Source organism: Hyperolius riggenbachi, chromosome 1 (assembly GCF_040937935.1).
Source record: "Hyperolius riggenbachi isolate aHypRig1 chromosome 1, aHypRig1.pri, whole genome shotgun sequence".
Taxonomy (NCBI): Eukaryota; Metazoa; Chordata; class Amphibia; order Anura; family Hyperoliidae; genus Hyperolius; species Hyperolius riggenbachi.
This window is the reverse complement of record NC_090646.1, coordinates 16,858,306-16,876,305: the sequence shown is the minus strand read 5'-3', so window position 1 is coordinate 16,876,305 and position 18,000 is coordinate 16,858,306. Positions and strand designations below refer to the sequence as shown.

The 18,000-nt window shown below is 44.3% G+C and overlaps 1 protein-coding gene across 1 annotated transcript; it reads right to left on the bottom strand.

The window, feature by feature from the left end:
* Window positions 1-1,198: 1,198 nt before the first annotated feature.
* Window positions 1,199-17,657, bottom strand: LOC137545070 (uncharacterized). Its single transcript, XM_068266178.1, has 2 exons — window positions 17,596-17,657; window positions 1,199-4,665 (listed from the first exon to the last, which is right to left on the bottom strand). Exon 2 carries the CDS (start codon window positions 4,579-4,581, stop codon window positions 3,532-3,534), a length of 1,050 nt encoding a protein of 349 aa, XP_068122279.1. The 5' UTR covers window positions 4,582-4,665; window positions 17,596-17,657; the 3' UTR covers window positions 1,199-3,531.
* Window positions 17,658-18,000: the final 343 nt, after the last annotated feature.

Here is an 18,000-nt window from a genome sequence, read left to right as displayed (position 1 = left end):
TTAGAAAGAAGACACCAAAAGGTATTCCGTTAGGAGTATGGTGAGTTCATAGAAGATTTTATTTTTTGTCATAAGTTAGCGGAAAATGACACTTTGTGAAAAAAAACAATTAAAATCAATTTCCGCTAACTTGTGACAAAAAATAAAATCTTTTATGAACTCACCATACTCCTAACGGAATATCTTGAGGTGTCTTATTTCCAAAATGGGGTCAGTTGTGGGGTTCCTATACTGCCCTGGCATTTTAGGGGCCCTAAACCGTGAGGAGTAGTCTTGAAACCAAATGTAGCAAAATGACCTGTGAAATCCTAAAGGTACTCATTGGACTTTGGGCCCCTTAGCGCAGTTAGGGTGCAAAAAAGTGCCACACATGTGGTATCGTCGTACTCAGGAGAAGTAGTATAATGTGTTTTGGGGTGTATTTTTACACATACCCATGCTGAGTGGGAGAAATATCTCTTTAAATGGACAATTGTGTGTAAAAAAATCAAAAAATTGTCATTTACAGAGATATTTCTCCCACTCAGCATGGGTATGTGTAAAAATACACCACAAAACACATTATACTACTTTTCCTGAGTACGGCAATACCACATGTGTGGCACTTTTTTGCAGCCTAACAGCGCTAAGGGGCCCAAAGTCCAATGAGCACTTTTAGGCTTTACAGGTGTGCTTACAATTAGGCACCCCCCAAAATGCCAGGACAGTAAACACACCCCACAAATGACCCCATTTTGGAAAGTAGACACTTCAAGGGATTCAGAGAGGAGCATAGTGAGTCCATGGCAGATTTCATTTTTTTTTTGTCGCTAGTTAAAAGAAATGGAAACTTTTTTTTTGTCACAAAGTGTCATTTTCCGCTAACTTGTGACAAAAAAACAAAATCTTCTATGAACTCACCATGCCTCTCAGTGAATACTTTGGGATGTCTTCTTTCCAAAATGGGGTCATTTGGGGGGTATTTATACTATCCTGGAATTTTAGCACCTCATGAAACATGACAGGTGGTCAGAAAAGTCAGAGATGCTTCAAAATGGGAAAACTTTCTTTTGGCACCATAGTTTGTAAACACTATAACTTTTACCCAAACCAATAAATATACACTGAATTGATTTTTTTTTAAAAATCAAAGACATGTAGCACAATAAATTTGGACAAAAATGTATACAGAAATGTTACTTTATTTGAAAAATGTCAGCACAGAAAGTAAAAAAAAAGAATTTTTTTTTGACAAAATTCATGTCTTTTTTGATGAATATAATAAAAATTAAAACTTGCAGCAGCAATCAAATAGCACCAAAAGAAAGCTGTATTAGTGACAAGAAAAGGAGGTAAAATTCATTTAGGTGGTGGGTTGTATGAGCGAGCAATAAACCGTGAAAGCTGCAGTGGTCTGAATGGAGAAAAAGGCTCTGGTCCTTAAGGGGCGAAAAGACTGTGGTCCTCAAGTGGTTAAACCACACGAGTGTTGCTTTAGCAGTATGCTTCGTGTCATTGTCCTGCTGGAAGGTGAACCTTGGTCTCAGTCTCAAATCACTGGCAAAGTGACACAGGTTTTGCTCAAGAATACCCCTGTATTAAGCACCAGCAATATTTCCCTCAACTTGGACCATTTTCCCATCCACTGATGTGCTGGTGTTTGTGGGGTGATGGGATGTATTGAGTTTGCGCCAGACATACTCAAGTCTCTGGTGTGGAACTCTGCAATTCCTGCAGAGTTATCTTTGTTCTCTGTGTTACCTCTTCGAACTATGCCCTTCTTTCCTGGTCTGTGAGCTTTGGTGAGCAGCCCTCTTGGCAGGTTTATTGTGATACCATCATCTTTCCATTTGAAGATGATGGATTTGATGGGGCTCTGTGGGATAGTCAAAGCTTTGGGTGTACTTTTATAACCTAACCCTGAATTGTACTTCTACACATCCTTGTCCCTGTCTTGTTTGGAGAGCTCCTTGGTCTTCATGGTATGATGCCTCTTGATAAGTGGTATAAAGCCTCTGGGACATTTATGAAAATGTGTGTCTATGCTAATAGATCATGTGATGCTTGGATTGCACACAGGTGGACTTCAATTCACTTATATTACTCTTGAAGGTAATTGGTTGCACCAGGACTTTTTAGTGGCTTCATGGCAAAGGAGGTATATACATATGCAAATGTCAATGTTCAGTTTATTAATATATATATATTAATCTCATTTAATTTTACTTCACTTCACATTTAACGCCACCAACTTAGACTATTATGTGCAGATCCATCACATTAAACATGATTAGGAAACATTAAAATTACAGGTTGGAATGTAACAAAATAAATAGAAAGCCAGGGGGATGAGGCACTGTACTAACGTCAATACGTATGTGTGACCAGCTTTTACCTACGGTTGTCAAACGTAATCAGGCATTACATTACAAATTTACGCATAAGCTGAACGTACCTGTATGCTGACGGTTATGTCCGTATGCGGAAAACTGTCTGCATTCATTACCTGCGCATGCCTATGCGTGATTTTAATCCGTACGCGTCAAAATGTACGCGTATAGCACATTCATAAGTGACTTTGCAATACACATGTGAACTACGCATAACAGCCGTAATTACGCATAGCTGTAGATTTTTAAGCATAAATTTGAAAGGGTAATTTACAAACTCTGCATTACAATTACGATGCGTAATTACGTTTGGGCGTAGTTACTGCTCACCCATGATCTAGAGGCTTCCCTAGTCCTCCACAACCCCTTCCTCTCTAGACCGAACCCTCCTTATCTTAGCAGTTGCACTCCCCTCTGTGTACAAGCGTGACTGCACTGCGCAGGCATCAGTAGGGTTCGCACTTGCACAGAAGCACAAAGCCTAGCGTGCATGGAGAAAAAAATGGTACATAAGCGACTCTATTGTACTGCATAGCCATCGGCTCTCCGTGTATCTGCTAAGTGAGTCAAACAATCTTTAACTTCAACTTCAACTTCAACTCGGGCAGCCCGGTGGTGTAGTGGTTAGTGCTCTTGCCTTGCATCACTGGGTCCCTGGTTTGAATCCCAGCCAGGTCAACATCTGTAGGGAGTTTGTATGTTCTCCCTGTATCTGCATGAGTTTCCTCCCACATCCCAAAAACATACAGATAAGTTAATTGGCTTCCCCCTAAATTGACCCTAGACTACAATATAGACATGTGACTATGGTAGGGACTAGATTGTGAGCTCCTCCATGGAACAGCTAGTGACAAGACTATATATACTCTGTACATCGCTGTGGAAAATGTTGGTGCTATATAAATACTACAGTGTGTGTGTATATACTATACTAAATAATAATAACTTTACTGTTGAAGATTGTTCATAGGGTCCTAGCAAAGTGCAGGAACGTTATAAGCAATTAGGCAGACCATTCTGAAGTATGTATCTGGATTTTTTTTAAAAAAGGTTGCAGGTACCCTTTAATACTAGAGCAAACAAAGAAACACTCATTTACAACTGCCTGTCTATCCATATTTAAGTGGAGTGTGCAAATGTGTTACCACTCAGCCTTCTCTTTTTAAACCCCTGAATCTCCCCTAAATTTCTTCCTTAATTTCCTTATTATTTCTCTTGCTTCATGTTTTTGCATTGGTGTTTGGCCTAAGAAAGGCTGCAGGGAGTCACAGGGACTCAGACTTCCCAGAAGGCTCTGTACAGGTAGACTGAGTCCACCACCATTAGGCAGGTGAAATGTGAACACCAACCCATTCCAGACACAGCGAGGTTCATATGCACGCTTCTTACGCCAAGGCTGGGACTTTGCAGAGCGAGGAGTGACAGACGGTCTCACCTTGCAACCTCCCTCAGAGATCTTCAGCTTCAGACTCCTGCAGGTTGACTCTGGTCTCCAGTACAGCCGCCCATCCATCCAGAAGACAATGGGTAAATGTCCGGTTCTTCTTTGTACAGTGAGCACCTTTGGACAGTGATTGAACTGGTCAGCATGAGGACTATGCACTACAATATAATGAGCAATCTCTTGCTTGTAGACATCTGTTCCCAGAATCCTCAGCTGTGGCTCCTCCCCTTCACAGTGCTGCATTCTATACTTCTCCATAAGTTGTTCAAGTGGGAAAGAGAACCGGAAGTTGCCATAGCGAGAAGCAGACTCATCAAATGCCGGAGAGTTGGCAAACTGCTCCTTTATCTCTGACTGGAACCTCCCTGCATCCCTCACATGCTGGACACTGTTATAGGCCTCTTGGCGACCTCTCTCAATGTCGTCTGAAGAGATGGAAACACTCCAGAAGGAGAGGTCCTTGAATTCAGGCCTCTCATGATCTTCTCTTCCTTTGAACGACTTTGTCTTCAGAATATCTTTTGCTGATGTAGAATCGGTGACATGCTGCAAATTCATGACAGGAAATTCTACAGGAAGCCGGAGAGAGAGATCACCACACACACTTTCAATGTTCTTCGACATGGTCTTCCCCACCGTCTTTAGGCTCTTATGATTAGATTGTAGATAGAAACCTATCTCATTAATGGAAAGCAGTTTTCCCTTGCAGTGATAACCTCTGCAATTTCTAAAAGGTTTGATTTCAGTTAGCTGTAAACGTGACTGCATTATGGATGTAATCTCCTCAGTCCTGAAGGAGGATCTCACATGCCTTCCTGATGCCTTATATCCGCTCTGGGTGACAATAACGCCCTGTAATGAGAAAAACCACAAAGGAAATAAATGGAAAACAGCTGGATAAGTTTGATTTTCTAGTAGCAAATAAAAAGTTATCCAACGTCTACCAAAGGCAGGCATGAAGAAATCAGATTACAGAATTTGGCTTCACCATGCTTCCCATTTCTTGCGGTAGAAAGAAAGCAACTTTAAAGGTCCATACACACGCCGGACTGGAGGCAACGAAGGGTCCGTCGTCACCTCCCGCTCGGTGGGCGTTCCAGCGACAGTCCGGCGAGTGTACAGTCTGTCGGCGGACTGATACGGCTGTTTCTGAGCGATCCGCCGTGCGGATCGCTCAGAAACAGCCGTGTCAGTCTGCAGACAGACTGTACACACGCCGGACTGTCGCTGGAACGCCCACCCAGCGGGAGGTGACGACGGACCCTTCGTTGCCTCCAGTCCGGCATGTGTACGGACCTTAAGACACACTCCTTCCATGAGACCCTAATCACACATACCACAAGGAATTATTACCAAAAAGATATGTTTTTCTAATTCAAACCATACTGGTCCTTCCTAACATCACCACTTATCCTCCATGCTAGAATTTGAAAACAAGCAAATCATCTATTTACAACACAGGAATGAAGTTTAGAACCACAAAAACTCATACATATATTTACACAGAGGGCAGCTGGGAGCTGTGTATAATTATCCTGAGCTGAATTTGTTTTGCTGTGTTCCAGAATATAATAACTGAACTGTTGCTAGGCAATGCCGGGCAATCAGTTAGTATCCTACTAATCCTACTAATCCTACTAATATAATAAATGGGAAAGTTCGGATGTTTGGATATTTGGATGTTTGGATGTTTGTTACTCGATCACGCAAAAATGGCTGAACGGATTTGAATGAAATTTGGCACACACATAGTACATTACCTGGAATAAAGTATAGGATACTTTTTATTCCCATAACCAAAAAGGGGCGGAGACAAATACAAATGTCACTGGAAAATTTAAACTGCAGCCATTCTTACACTGTTAATGGTAGAGTTCTCAAACTTTGCACAGTTGGTCATTGGGTGACTGGGATTAATATTCAGAAAAGTGGGTGGAGCCTATAAACGCCAATCAAAATTAACCTATTGATTTTCAAGGGGAATATTTACATTGCTGCCATTCTTGCACTGTTAATGGCACAAGCCTCAAACCTGGTACAGTTGATCATTGGGTGACTGGGGTTCAATTTCAGCAAGGGGGTGGAGCCACAAACAGCTAATCAGATTTGTTTCATTCCAATGCAAATTATTGATGTCAAACACCACAAAGCTCACAAACTTGGTAATTGAGTAATTGATTAATTGTGTGTGAGGGTTAGAAAAGTGGGCACAGCCAACACCAGCCAATTACATAAGCGGCAACACGGGGTCATAAGTGGGCGAAGAAAAATACAAATTTTACTAGCAAAATGTAAACTGCAACCATTCTTACACTGTTAATGGTAGGTTTCTCAAACTTTGCACAGTTGGTCATTGGGTGACTGGGATTAAGATTCAGAAAAGTGGGAGGAGCCTATAAAAGCCAATCAAAATTCACCTATTGTTTTTCAAGTGGAAAAACCCCAGTTGGTGACTGGGGTTCAATTTCAGAAAGGGGGTGGAGCCACAAATAGCCAATTAGATTTGTTTCATTCCAATGCAAATTATTGATGCCAAACACTGCAAAGCTCACAAACTTGGTAATTGAGTAATTGATTAATTGTGTGTGAGGATTAGAAAAGTGGGCACAGCCAACACCAGCCAAATACATAAGCAGGCAAAACGGGGTCATAAGTGGGCGGAGACAAATACAAATTTTACTGGGAAATGTAAACTTCAGCCATTCTTGTAGGGTTCTCAAACTTTGCACAGTTAATTACTGGGTGACTGGGATTAATATTCAGAAACTTGGGTGGAGCCTACAAAAGCCAATCAAAAATTACCTATTGAATTTTTATGGGAATATTTCATTGCTGCCATTCTTGCACTGTTAATGGCACAAGCCTCAAACCTGGTACAGTTGATCATTGGGTGACTTGAGTTTGAATTGATAAAAGGGTGTGGAGCCACAAACAGCCAATCTTATTTGTTTCATTTTAACGCAGGTTATTGTACGTTAGAAAAGTGGGCACAGCCAACACCAGCCAAATACATAAGCGGGTAACGCCGGGTCATAAGTGGGCGGAGACAAATACAAATTTTCGTGGGAAAATGTAAACAGCAGCCATTCTTACACTGTTAATGGTAGGGTTCTCAAACTTTGCACAGTTGGTTACTGGGTGACTGGGGTTAATATTCAGAAAAGTGGGTGGAGCCTACAAAAGGCAATCAAAAATTACCTATTGATTTTTCAGGGGAATATTTCATTGCTGCCATTTTTGCACTGTTAATGGCACAAGCCTCAAACCTGGTACAGTTGATCATTGCGTGACTGGGGTTTACATTCATAAAACAGTGTGGAGCCACACACAGCCAATATGATTTGTTTCATTTTAATGCAGGTTATTGATGCCAAAGACCACAAAGCTCACAAACTTGGTCATTAAGTAATTGATTAATTGTGTGTTAGGGTTAGGAAAAGTGGGCGCAGCCAACACCAGCCAAATACATAATCGGGCAATGCCGGGTCATCAGTAGGCGGAGACAAATGCAAATTTTACTGAGAAAATGTAAACTGCAGCAATTCTTACACTTTCAATGGTAGGGTTCTCAAACTTTGCACAATTGGTCACTGGGTGACTGGGATTAATATTCAGAAAAGTGGGTGGAGCCTACAAAAGCCAATCAAAATTCACTATATAGATTTTCAAGGGGAATATGTAATTGCTACCATTCTTGCACTGTTATTGGCACAAGCCTTAAACCTGGTACAGTTGGTCATTGGGTGACTGGGGTTCAAATTCAGACAAAGGGGTGGAGCCACAAACAGCCAATCAGATTTGTTTAATTTCAATGCAAATTATTGATGCCAAAGACCGCAAAGCTCACAAACTTGGTCATTGAGTAATTGTGTGTTAGGGTTAGAAATAGTAGGCAGAGCCAACACCAGCCAAATACATACCTGGACAATGTTAGGAAATAAGTGGGTGGAGAAAAATACAAATTTCATTGCACAAATGTAAACTGCAGCCATTCTTACACTGTTAATGGTAGGGTTCTCAAACTTTTCACAGTTGGTTACTGGGTGACTGGGATTAATATTCAGAATAGTGGGTGGAGCCTATAAAAGCAAATCAAAATCCACCTATTGATTTTTAAGGGGAATATTTAATTGCTGCCATTCTTGCACTGTTAATCACCTGTACCTGGTACAGTTGGCCATTGGGTGATTGGGGTTCAAATTCAGAAAAGGGGTGGAGCCACATCCAATCAGATTAATTTTATTTCATTGCAAATTATTGATGCCAAAGACCGCAAAGCTCACATACTTGGTTGTTAAGTAATTGTGTGTTAGGGTTAGGAAAAGAGGGCGGAGCCAACACCAGCCAAATACATACCCGGGCAACGCCGGGCGTCCAGCTAGTATTATAAATGGGAAAGTTCAGATGTTTGAATGTTTGGATGTTTGTTACTCGATCACGCAAAAATGGCAGAACCGATTTGAATGAAATTTGGCACACTCATAGTACATTACCTGGAATAGCATATAGGATACTTTTTATTCCCATAACCAAAAAGTGGGTGGAGACAAATACAAATTTCACTTGGATAATGTAAACTCTAGCAAGTTTTACACTGTTAAAAGTAGGGTTCTCAAACGTTGCACAGTTGGTCAGTGGGTGACTGGGATTAATATTCAGAAAAGTGGGTGGAGCCTACAAAAGCAAATCAAAATTCACCAATTGATTTTCAAGGGGAATATTTCATTGCAACATTTCTTGCACTGTTAATGGCCCAAGCCTCAAACCTGGTTCAGTTGATCATTGAGTGACTGGGGTTCAAATTCAGAAAAGGGGGTGGAGCCACAAACAGCCAATCAGATGTGTTTAATTTCAATGCAAATTATTAAGACCAAAGACCGCAAAGCTCACAAACGTGGTCATTGATTAATTGTGTGTTAGGGTTAGAAAAAGTGGGCGCAGCAAACTACAGCCAGACACATAACTGGGCAACACGGGGTCATCAGTGGGTGGAGACAAAATACAAATTTTACTGGGAAAATGTAAACTGCAGCCATTCTTACACTGGTAATGGTAGGGTTCTCAAACTTTGCGCAGTTGGTCACTGGGTGACTGGGATTATTATTCAGTAAACAGGGTGGAGCCTATAAAAGCCAATCAAAATTCACCTGTTGATTTTCAAGGGGGATATGTAATTGCTGCCATCCTTGCACTGTTAATGGCACAAGCCTCAAACCTGATACAGTTGGTCATTGGGTGACTGGGGTTCAATTTTAGACAAAGTGGTGGAGCCACAAACAGCCAATCAGATTTGTTTTACTCCAATTCAAATCATTGATGCCAGACACCGCAAAGTTCACAAACTTGGCAATTGAGTAATTGATTAATTGTGTGTTAGGGTTAGGAAAAGTGGGCACAGTTGGTTACTGGGGGACTGGGATTAATATTCAGAAAAGTGGGTGGTGCCTACTAAAGCCAATCAAAATTCACCCATTGATTTAGACGGGGGATATGTCATTGCTGCCATTCTTGCACTGTTAATGGCACAAGCCTCAAACTTGGTATAGTTGGTCATGGGGTGACTGGGGTTTAAATTGAGAAAAGGGGTGGAGCCGCAAACAACCAAATTGATTTGTTTAATTTTAATGCAAATTATTGATGCCAAAGACCACAAAGTTCACAAACTTGGTCATTGAATAATTGTGTGTTAGGGTTAGGAAAAGTGGACGCAGCCAACACCAGCCAAATACATAATTGGGCAACACCGGGTCATCAGTTGGCGAAGACAAATACAAATTTCACTTGGAAAATGTAAACTGCAGCCATTCTTACATTGTTAATGGTAGGGTTCTCAAACTTTGCACAGTTGGTCACTGGGTGACTGGGATCAATAATCAAAAAAAGTGGGTGATGCCTAGAAGAGCCAATCGAAATTCACCTATTGATATTGAACGGGAATATTTCATTGCTGCCATTCTTGCACTGTTAATGGCACAAGCCTCAAACCTGGTACAGTTGGTCATTGGGTGACTGGGGTTCAAATTGAGAAAAGGGGTGGAGCCACTAACAGCTAATCAGATTTGTTTCATTTCAATGTAAATTATTGATGCCAAAGACAGAAAAACTCACAAACTAGGTCAGTGAGTAATTGTGTGTTAGGGTTAGAAAAAGTGGGCGGAGCCAACACCAGCCAAATACATGCCCGTGCAACGCCGGGCACCCAGCTAGTTTATAATATTAGTAAGATATATTCATGACCGTTAGATTGTAAGTTTGCCAGGGCAGGACTTTCTTCCTTCTTGTGCCCTGAAGATGCAATATGCTTTGTTAATTACCACCATACAATGTATCCCTGTGACTTAATCTAATGTCAACCACTTCTATATTATGTACTACTAATGTCTGCACTGTCATGAATACCAATATCTGGATATTATGTACCTCTGTTTGTTTCTCCTATTGTACAGAACAACAGAAAATAATGGTGCTATGTATATCTGTAATACTGTAATAATAATATTAATGACCTGCACATTGCTCCATATTAATTTCATGCTGTTGTTCAAGTTTTTGCCACTAGATGGCAGTGGAGTTCTACTTTTACCTTTCCGATTTAATGCTCAAAATAAATACAAATTATAGGAACACGATTGGCGACTGAGCAAGTTACCGGGGCTGATTACGGCAGAACCAGAACGGCAGCCCGCAAGTAGAAAACGAGGCACTCACATGTGCTTATGGGGCTGGAGGAATTGATTCAGTATTGATTCTTTGTTTTGCATGAGCTCTGGTACACTTTAAATCAAAAGGAAACCAGAGCTGAGTAAACGTAACAGTTTTATACATACCTGGGGTTTCCTCCAGCCCCATCCGCACGGATCGCTCCCACGCCGTCGTCGTCAGTCTGCTCCGTCTTCTGTACCGGGTCCTTTTACTTTAGCCAGTTGCGGCCGCCGGAGAGATACGTAGAGGATGCACTTCTCCTGCACAGACTGGCCTCAGCTGGCTGAAGTAATGGGACCCGGTACAGAAGACGGAGCAGACTGACGACGGTGGTGTGGGAGCGATCCGTGCGGATAGAGCTGGAGGAAGCCCCAGGTATGTATTAAACTGTTACGTTTACTCAGATCTGGTTTCCTTTAAGTACCAGCAGTTTCTGGCCCAAGGTGGTACAAAAGCAGGGCTCCCCAGCTGCACTGACCCGTCGCTCTCGCCATTTGCGCCACTCTCCCATCACTAAATCCCCCTTGCTCTGCAGTCACTATGACAGCAGAGCTCCGTAAGTCGTTCAGGAGCTGATTTCATTGGCTCCTGACCCTGTGATCCCTGAGAGCCAATGTGATAGGCTTGCAATGATCACAGGATCAGGTTCAGGAACCACTGAAATCATCTCCTGACCAGCTTATGGAACCCTGCTGCCATAGCGATGGCAGAGCGAGTGGGCTGCAGAGGCGTGAGAGCGATGTGATTGGCGGTAGCAGCGGGAGCTCGAGGCGCAGTAATTGAAATCTACGCCCTGGCAGGGATAACATGTCCCAAACAGGGTGTAGATTTCAATGAGCTACATCCAGGAATGGTTAATTAGAGTTTAGCATTAGCAATGACACTTCTGTGATGTTGATCTGGTCAGATTAGCAGCAGGGGGTGTTAATCAGTTTCATCTGAGTTGGTTTTAATGAAATTCACAAGAGTAGCAACAAAGAGACAATCACCAAAACAGGAGTGGTTTAACATGTGGATCCCGCTGACATCTTCCCCTCATTTTTTCTCACCAGCTGTTTTGCATTTGGCTACAGTCAGTGTCACTATTGGTAGCATGAGGCCATACCTGGACCCTAGGGAGGTTGGACAGGTAGCCCAGCTCATCCAGGTCCATCATTACATGCCATTGCTAGAAGGTTGTGGTGTCTCCCTGCACGGCCTCAAGGGCATGGAGGGGATCCTAGGGGACAGGTGGGTTCTCTTGGAGAGTAGGACAGGGCCGTAGAAGGTCCTTAACCTCCTTGCCGGTTATCCCGAACACAGTTCGGGGTAACCTGCGCAGGAGGATATCTCAGGCCCCGCTGGGCCGATTTGCATAATTTTTTTTTCCTACACGCAGCTAGCCCTTTGCTAGCTGCGTGTAGTACGCGATCGCCGCCGCTCGCCGCTGATTCGCCGCTACCCGCCGCGCCAAGCCGCCCCCCCCCCCCGCCCCAGACCCCTGCGCAGCCTGGCCAATCAGTGCCAGGCAGCGCTAAGGGGCGGATCGGGGTTCCCTCTGACGTAACGACGTCCGTGACGTCGGTGACGTCATCCCGCCCGGTCGCCATGGCGACCGGGGAAGCCCTGCAGGAAATCCCGTTCTCAACGGGATTTCCTGCATACTCTGATCGCCGAAGGCGATCGGAGTGGGTGGGGGGATGCCGCCGCTCAGCGGCTATCATGTAGCGAGCCCTAGGCTCGCTACATGATTTAAAAAAAAAAACAATTAAAAAAAAGTGCGGCGCTGCCTCCTTGCCGGATTTTTTAGAACGGCAAGGAGGTTAACCCATCAGCAGGACTGGCTTCTGTTCCTTTGGGCAAGGAAAAACAGGACAAGCATTGCCAGAGCCCTACAACATGACAACCAGCAGGTCACTGGCGTGAGTGTCTCTGATCTAACAAATATAAACAGACATTACAAGCAGTTAATTCCCCCAAAAAACAAGAACAAAACAAAAAAGCAAAAACACAAAACAAAACAAAAACATAGTAACAGTTTTAAAAATATTTGAATTTGTCTTTAAAGAAAATCTGTAATGAATAAACCTCCCCTGGGGGGTACTCACCTGGGGTGGGGGAAGCCTCCGGATCCTATTGAGGCTTCCCCCGTCCTCCTCGGTCCCATGGCGGCGGAGAAAATCCTCCCGGAGCGGCGGCGATGTAAATATTTACCTCCTTAGCTCCAGCGCAGGCGAGATAGGCGAAAATAGCCGATCTCCGTCGGGCCACTTTACTGCGCAGGCGCAAGTCTGAGATCGGCTATTTTCGCCTATCTCCGTGGGAAGAGCCCCAACAGCGCCCCCGCTGGAGCCAGAAAAGGTAAATATTGCACAGCCCGACAGTTGTCGCCTGTGTGTTCCGTGGGCACAGCGAGTCCGCCGTGGGACACAGGAGGACGGGGGAAGCCTCAATAGTGTCCAGAGGCTTCTCCCTCCCGAGGTGAGTACTCCCCAGGGGAAATTTTTTTCAGTACAGGTTTTCTTTAATAAAACCTCATGTAGGCTATCATTGAACCAAACTCCAAATCACGGAGGTCAGCTATAATGGAGGCAGTATTGGGGGGAGAGTAATCAGCACCTGGGGATTGGCTAATATCTAGCAAAACCCCACACCAACTGAGATATGTCAATTTTGATCATATATTGTAGGGAGTATGTTAGTGTTAGATGTGGGTAAGCAGGTTAGTATATGGTAGGCTGACCATGTGTCCTCTTTTGCCCGGACAGGTCCACTTTTTCAGACCTGTCCGGGCTGTCCTCCCGGATATTTGATCTGTCCGGAGAGCCGAACACACTTGCAGAGATCCATTGAGGCTGAGATGAGCCGAACACTGCGAGTCAGTGGCAGAAGAACAGCTTGCAGAGATCCATTGAGGCTGAGATGAGCCAAACACTGTGAGCCAGCGACAGAAGAACTGCTTGCAGAGATCCACTGAGGCTGAGATGAGCCGAATACAGCAAGCCCAAGGCAGAAGAACCATTTGCAGAGATTCTCTGCAAACGGTTCTTCTGCTGCTTGGGCTCCAGTGTTCGGCTCATCTCAGCCTCAGTGGATCTCTGCAATTGGTTCTTCTGTCGCTGGCTCACAGTGTTTGGCTCATCTCAGCCTCAGTGGATCTTCTCTCTTTGCAAGCTGTTCTTCTGCAGCTTGGGCTCCCAGTGTTCGGCTCATCTCATTCAGCTCCTGACTCAAACGGCTCTTCCTCGGGCTAGGCAGTGAGTCAATCCCTTCCTGCTGCTCTGCTCCACCTCCAGCAGCCCCCATCCACTGAAACAGAGCAAATTGCAGAGCAGAGGGGTGGAGACAGCCAGAGACAGCCTGAGTTCAGTGGGACTCACGCTGGGCTGATCACTGGTGCTGTTTGTGTGTGACCTGTGGGAGCAGCTCAGCAGCACAGCCTGAGCCCTGAGTTCAGTCTGTCAGTGTCAGTAAATTGATTCAAGTCATGCTGGTGCTGTGTGGGCAGCCTGTGGGAGCATAAGGGCCTGAGTTGTTAGCAGTGAAGTCACTGCTGTGTGGCCAGCCTGTGGGAGCATAAGGGCCTGAGTTAGCAGTGAAGTCACTCTGCTGTGTGGCCAGCCTGTGGGAGCATAAGGGCCTGAGTTAGCAGTGAAGTCACTCTGCTGTGTGGCCAGCCTGTGGGAGCATAAGGGTCTGAGATTCTAAGCTATACTGGGGCCATATTCCTATCTAACCTATACTGGGGCCATATTCCTATCTAACCTATACTGGGGCCATATTCCTATCTAACCTATACTGCGGACATATACCTTGTCCGCACATTTGTGGGGAAATCTGCTGCCAATCTCATTGCATTTTGTGGGAAATTCTTCTGCGAATCTGATTGCATTTTGTGGTTGGCCGGCCCTCCACCATGTGGTCTGGAAAAAAAAAACGTCCCTCCATGCCTACGAAGTTGAACAGCACACTGCTAAGGTCTTGTATATTTGGCCCCACCCATGACCACGCCCACATGCTGTTGTGATCGTCCTCTTTTTTGGAAATCAAAATATGGTCACCCTAGTATATGGTATGGGGGGGGGGGGGTAATGTTAGGCGTAGGTAGGGGGGATAGTGTAAGTAGTAGGTGGGGGGGGGGATTAATGTTTGGCATACAAACAGTAGAGGGCACTCTACTGTTTGAACTTCCCCTTCTCACAGGACGGGACAGGAGAAGATGAAGAAGGCCAGCCGGAGAAAGGAACAGCACAGACTAGGGGACTCGCGCAGAACAGTTGAGAGTATCGCTGCGTCGGTCATCACTGAATCGAACGCTGCTTACGATGCGCTCTCGACCCGCTGGTGATTGAGTGAAATTTTCTGCCTGTACAGATCGATGGAATCAATCGATTTCGGATGGAAATCAGTCGATCAGTCCATGTTCGCGTTATCGATTTCACAGCAAATTCCATCACTGTGATCGAATCTGCTGTCTATCAGCAGGAAATTGACATAGTGTATGGGCACCATTAGTTGTAGGTAGGGAGGACAGAAGAGATGAGGGGTTCGTGTTAGACCCAGATAAGTGCTTGTGTGTTTGTGTGTATGTGTCTGGGGGGTTGTATGTGTTAAAGGATACCCGAACTGACATAGTTGGAATTTCTTATCAGTGAGGGTCACACTGTAGTCACTTCCTGTCTGAGTTAGGACTGAGTCAGCCACTTACATACCTGATATTTAACTCTTTCAGGCAGAGAAATAAAAAAAGGGACACAACATAGTTATTTGTGTGCTAGGCACTGTACATACACATGTCTATCTCATCATGTCACATGTCAGTTCGGGTATCCTTTAAGCTTAGGTAAAGTAAAAGACAAACATATACTAGTGCTCACAAACAATGTATGATTCACAGAGAAATAAAGTTGTACTATACACCTAATAAACAATGTCCATAAGCCGCAGCTGTTGCTAATGGCAAAAAAGTCCTTCCAGGTGGAGTGCTCACCAGGCTATTAGTGTCTAGCAAAACTGGAAAATAGGTAGATAGCACTCAGAGTAGTGGTGCTATACTTTGGTCATTTATTATAAAAAAAAGTTAAAAACATATAAAGAAAAATGGGGCCCCATTTTTCCCTATATGTTTTTAACTTTTTTATAATAAATGACCAGTCTAGCACTTTTATGCTATGTCTAGCGTTTTCATTTGGAGGTACAACTAAAGTCAAGAAAGCAGATTCCCCAAGCCAAGTGCCCAGCAGTTCAGCCTGAAAGCCTGTGGGGTGGCATATACCCCAGATGTGCAGTCTGGCCCAGTAGCCTTTGGATCCGTTGAGTCTGGTGATTACGGGGGGATCTTTTAATGTTTCCTGGCACTGATGAATTGCTTATTGTGTTAAGACTATCAGTATATATAGGACTATCTGTACTACTACTCTGAGCACTATCTGCCTATGTTGCAGTTTACCAAGCTTAGGTAAAGGATAGGTGAAGGAGGGTTACTGTTATGTATAAGTGGGAAAGAGTATTAAGCATAGGTGGGGGGAAGATAGTGTAGGCATAGATAAGGTGGAGGTTAGTGTCGGACATAGGTAGGGGGGAGGTTAGTGTTAGGCGTGGGTAGGGTGGAGGTTAGCAGAGGTGTATCTAGGGAAAACGGCGCCTATGACAAGACACAGAAATCAGCCCCAGGGAAGGATGTGTGTGTGTGTGTGTGTGTGGGGGGGGGGGGAGTTAACATTGTAGCTTTGGTTAAATAGGTTGTGTGCAAGTGAAACCATGGCCTGTAAGAAAAGAGTATCACAATAGGTCAGCCTATAAATGACCACCAAATAAAGTTTAGTCTGCATGCTTTCCCAAAAGATGTAACCAGGCAGCAACATGTCCTCCAGATAGAAACTATTATCTGTATGGAGAATACCAAGGATGCTATGGAGCAGCGCCCCCAGTACAAGGTGCCCATGGCACATGCTATACCTGCACCCCTGTAGATACGCCTCTGGAGGTTAGTGCTAGGTGTAGGTAAGGGAGAGGTTAGTTTTAGGCGTAGGTAAGGGGGAGGTTAGTGTTAGGCATAGGTAAGGGGGAGTTTAAATTTAGGCGTATGTAAGGGGGAGGTTAGTGTTAGGTGTAGGTAAGGGGGAGGTTAGTGTTAGGCATAGGTAAGGGGGGGTTTAGAGTTAGGTGTAGGTAAGGGGGAGGTTAGTGTTAGGCGTAGGTAAGGGGGAGGTTAGTGTTAGGCGTAGGTAAGGGGGAGGTTAGTGTTAGGCGTAGGTAAGGGGGAGTTAGTGTTAGGCATAGGTAAGGGGGAGTTTAAATTTAGGCGTATGTAAGGGGGAGGTTAGTGTTAGGCGTAGGTAAGGGGGAGGTTAGTGTTAGGCGTAGGTGGGGGGAGGTTAGTTTTAGATGTAGGTGGGGGAGGTTAGTGTTAGGCGTAGGTCGGGGGAGGTTAGTGTTAGATGTAGGTGGGGGAGGTTAATGTTAGGCGTAGGTAGGGGGGAGGTTGGTGTTAGACGTAGGCGGGGGGTAGTGTTAAGCGTAGGTAGGGGGGAGGTAAGTGTTAGGCGTAGGTAAGGGGGGGTTAGTGTTAGGCGTAGGTAGGGGGGAGGTTAGTGTTAGGCGTAGGTAAGGGGGAGGTTAGTGTTAGGCCATTGCCCCAACATATTAGGGAAATATGGGGACAATAACATGTACAGGGGCTTTGTAACAAACTATGAAATTTGGTGCCAGAAACGTCAATGCAACATTCGCCTCATGGTGCATTTTCACGGCTGATTAACAAAAAAATTGCTTCAAGCATATCAGCTAAACTTTCTGCGATTCTGACTTAGCAAATTTTGCCTGCTTGTACCTAACTGATATCAGTCAATGGGGCTTTCAATGTAACACCCTATCACAGTGAGTGGTCAATCAATATCTGGAGACAGCCAGTTATCCTCTCAGTGTGTTTTTTGGTATGTTGGTCCCCCGAGGACCACCCCCTGAGGACCACCCCCTGAGGACCAGCCCTTGAGGACCATGTGTCTGGTATGTGAAGCTGGGACTCCAGGGTTGGAAGGGTAGAGTGTATAGTTACAGTGGGAGAAAGATACACAGCAGTGTTGTCCTTGAGTTACTTACTGTGAGCAGCGACAGGTCCTCCCGTTACTTCAGCCTCTTCTCTTATAACTCATGTAATAACAGCAGGAAATAAAATGACCTAACAACGTTTAGGATGGGTAATTATATCTGCAGCTCTTAGGAAATCTCCCCCTGCTGTTTGTGCAAAACAGGAAGAACAAGGTCAAGAGAATGTGATGTTTTCTAGAACATTCATGTCATGGAACAAACACACACAGATCTTTAATTAGAAAAATGTGGCTGTACTTATGAAATAGAACATATTTATTAATTTAAAGGGCCCTAAGCAATTCCAGAACTTTCCAGTGCTGAATGCTAAAATCAGGCAATGGAACTGTCACCTAATTCAGTTCTAGTTAACCTTCAACAGGTTGGAATAAAACTTGCAAGTTGTTTCCCCCTATG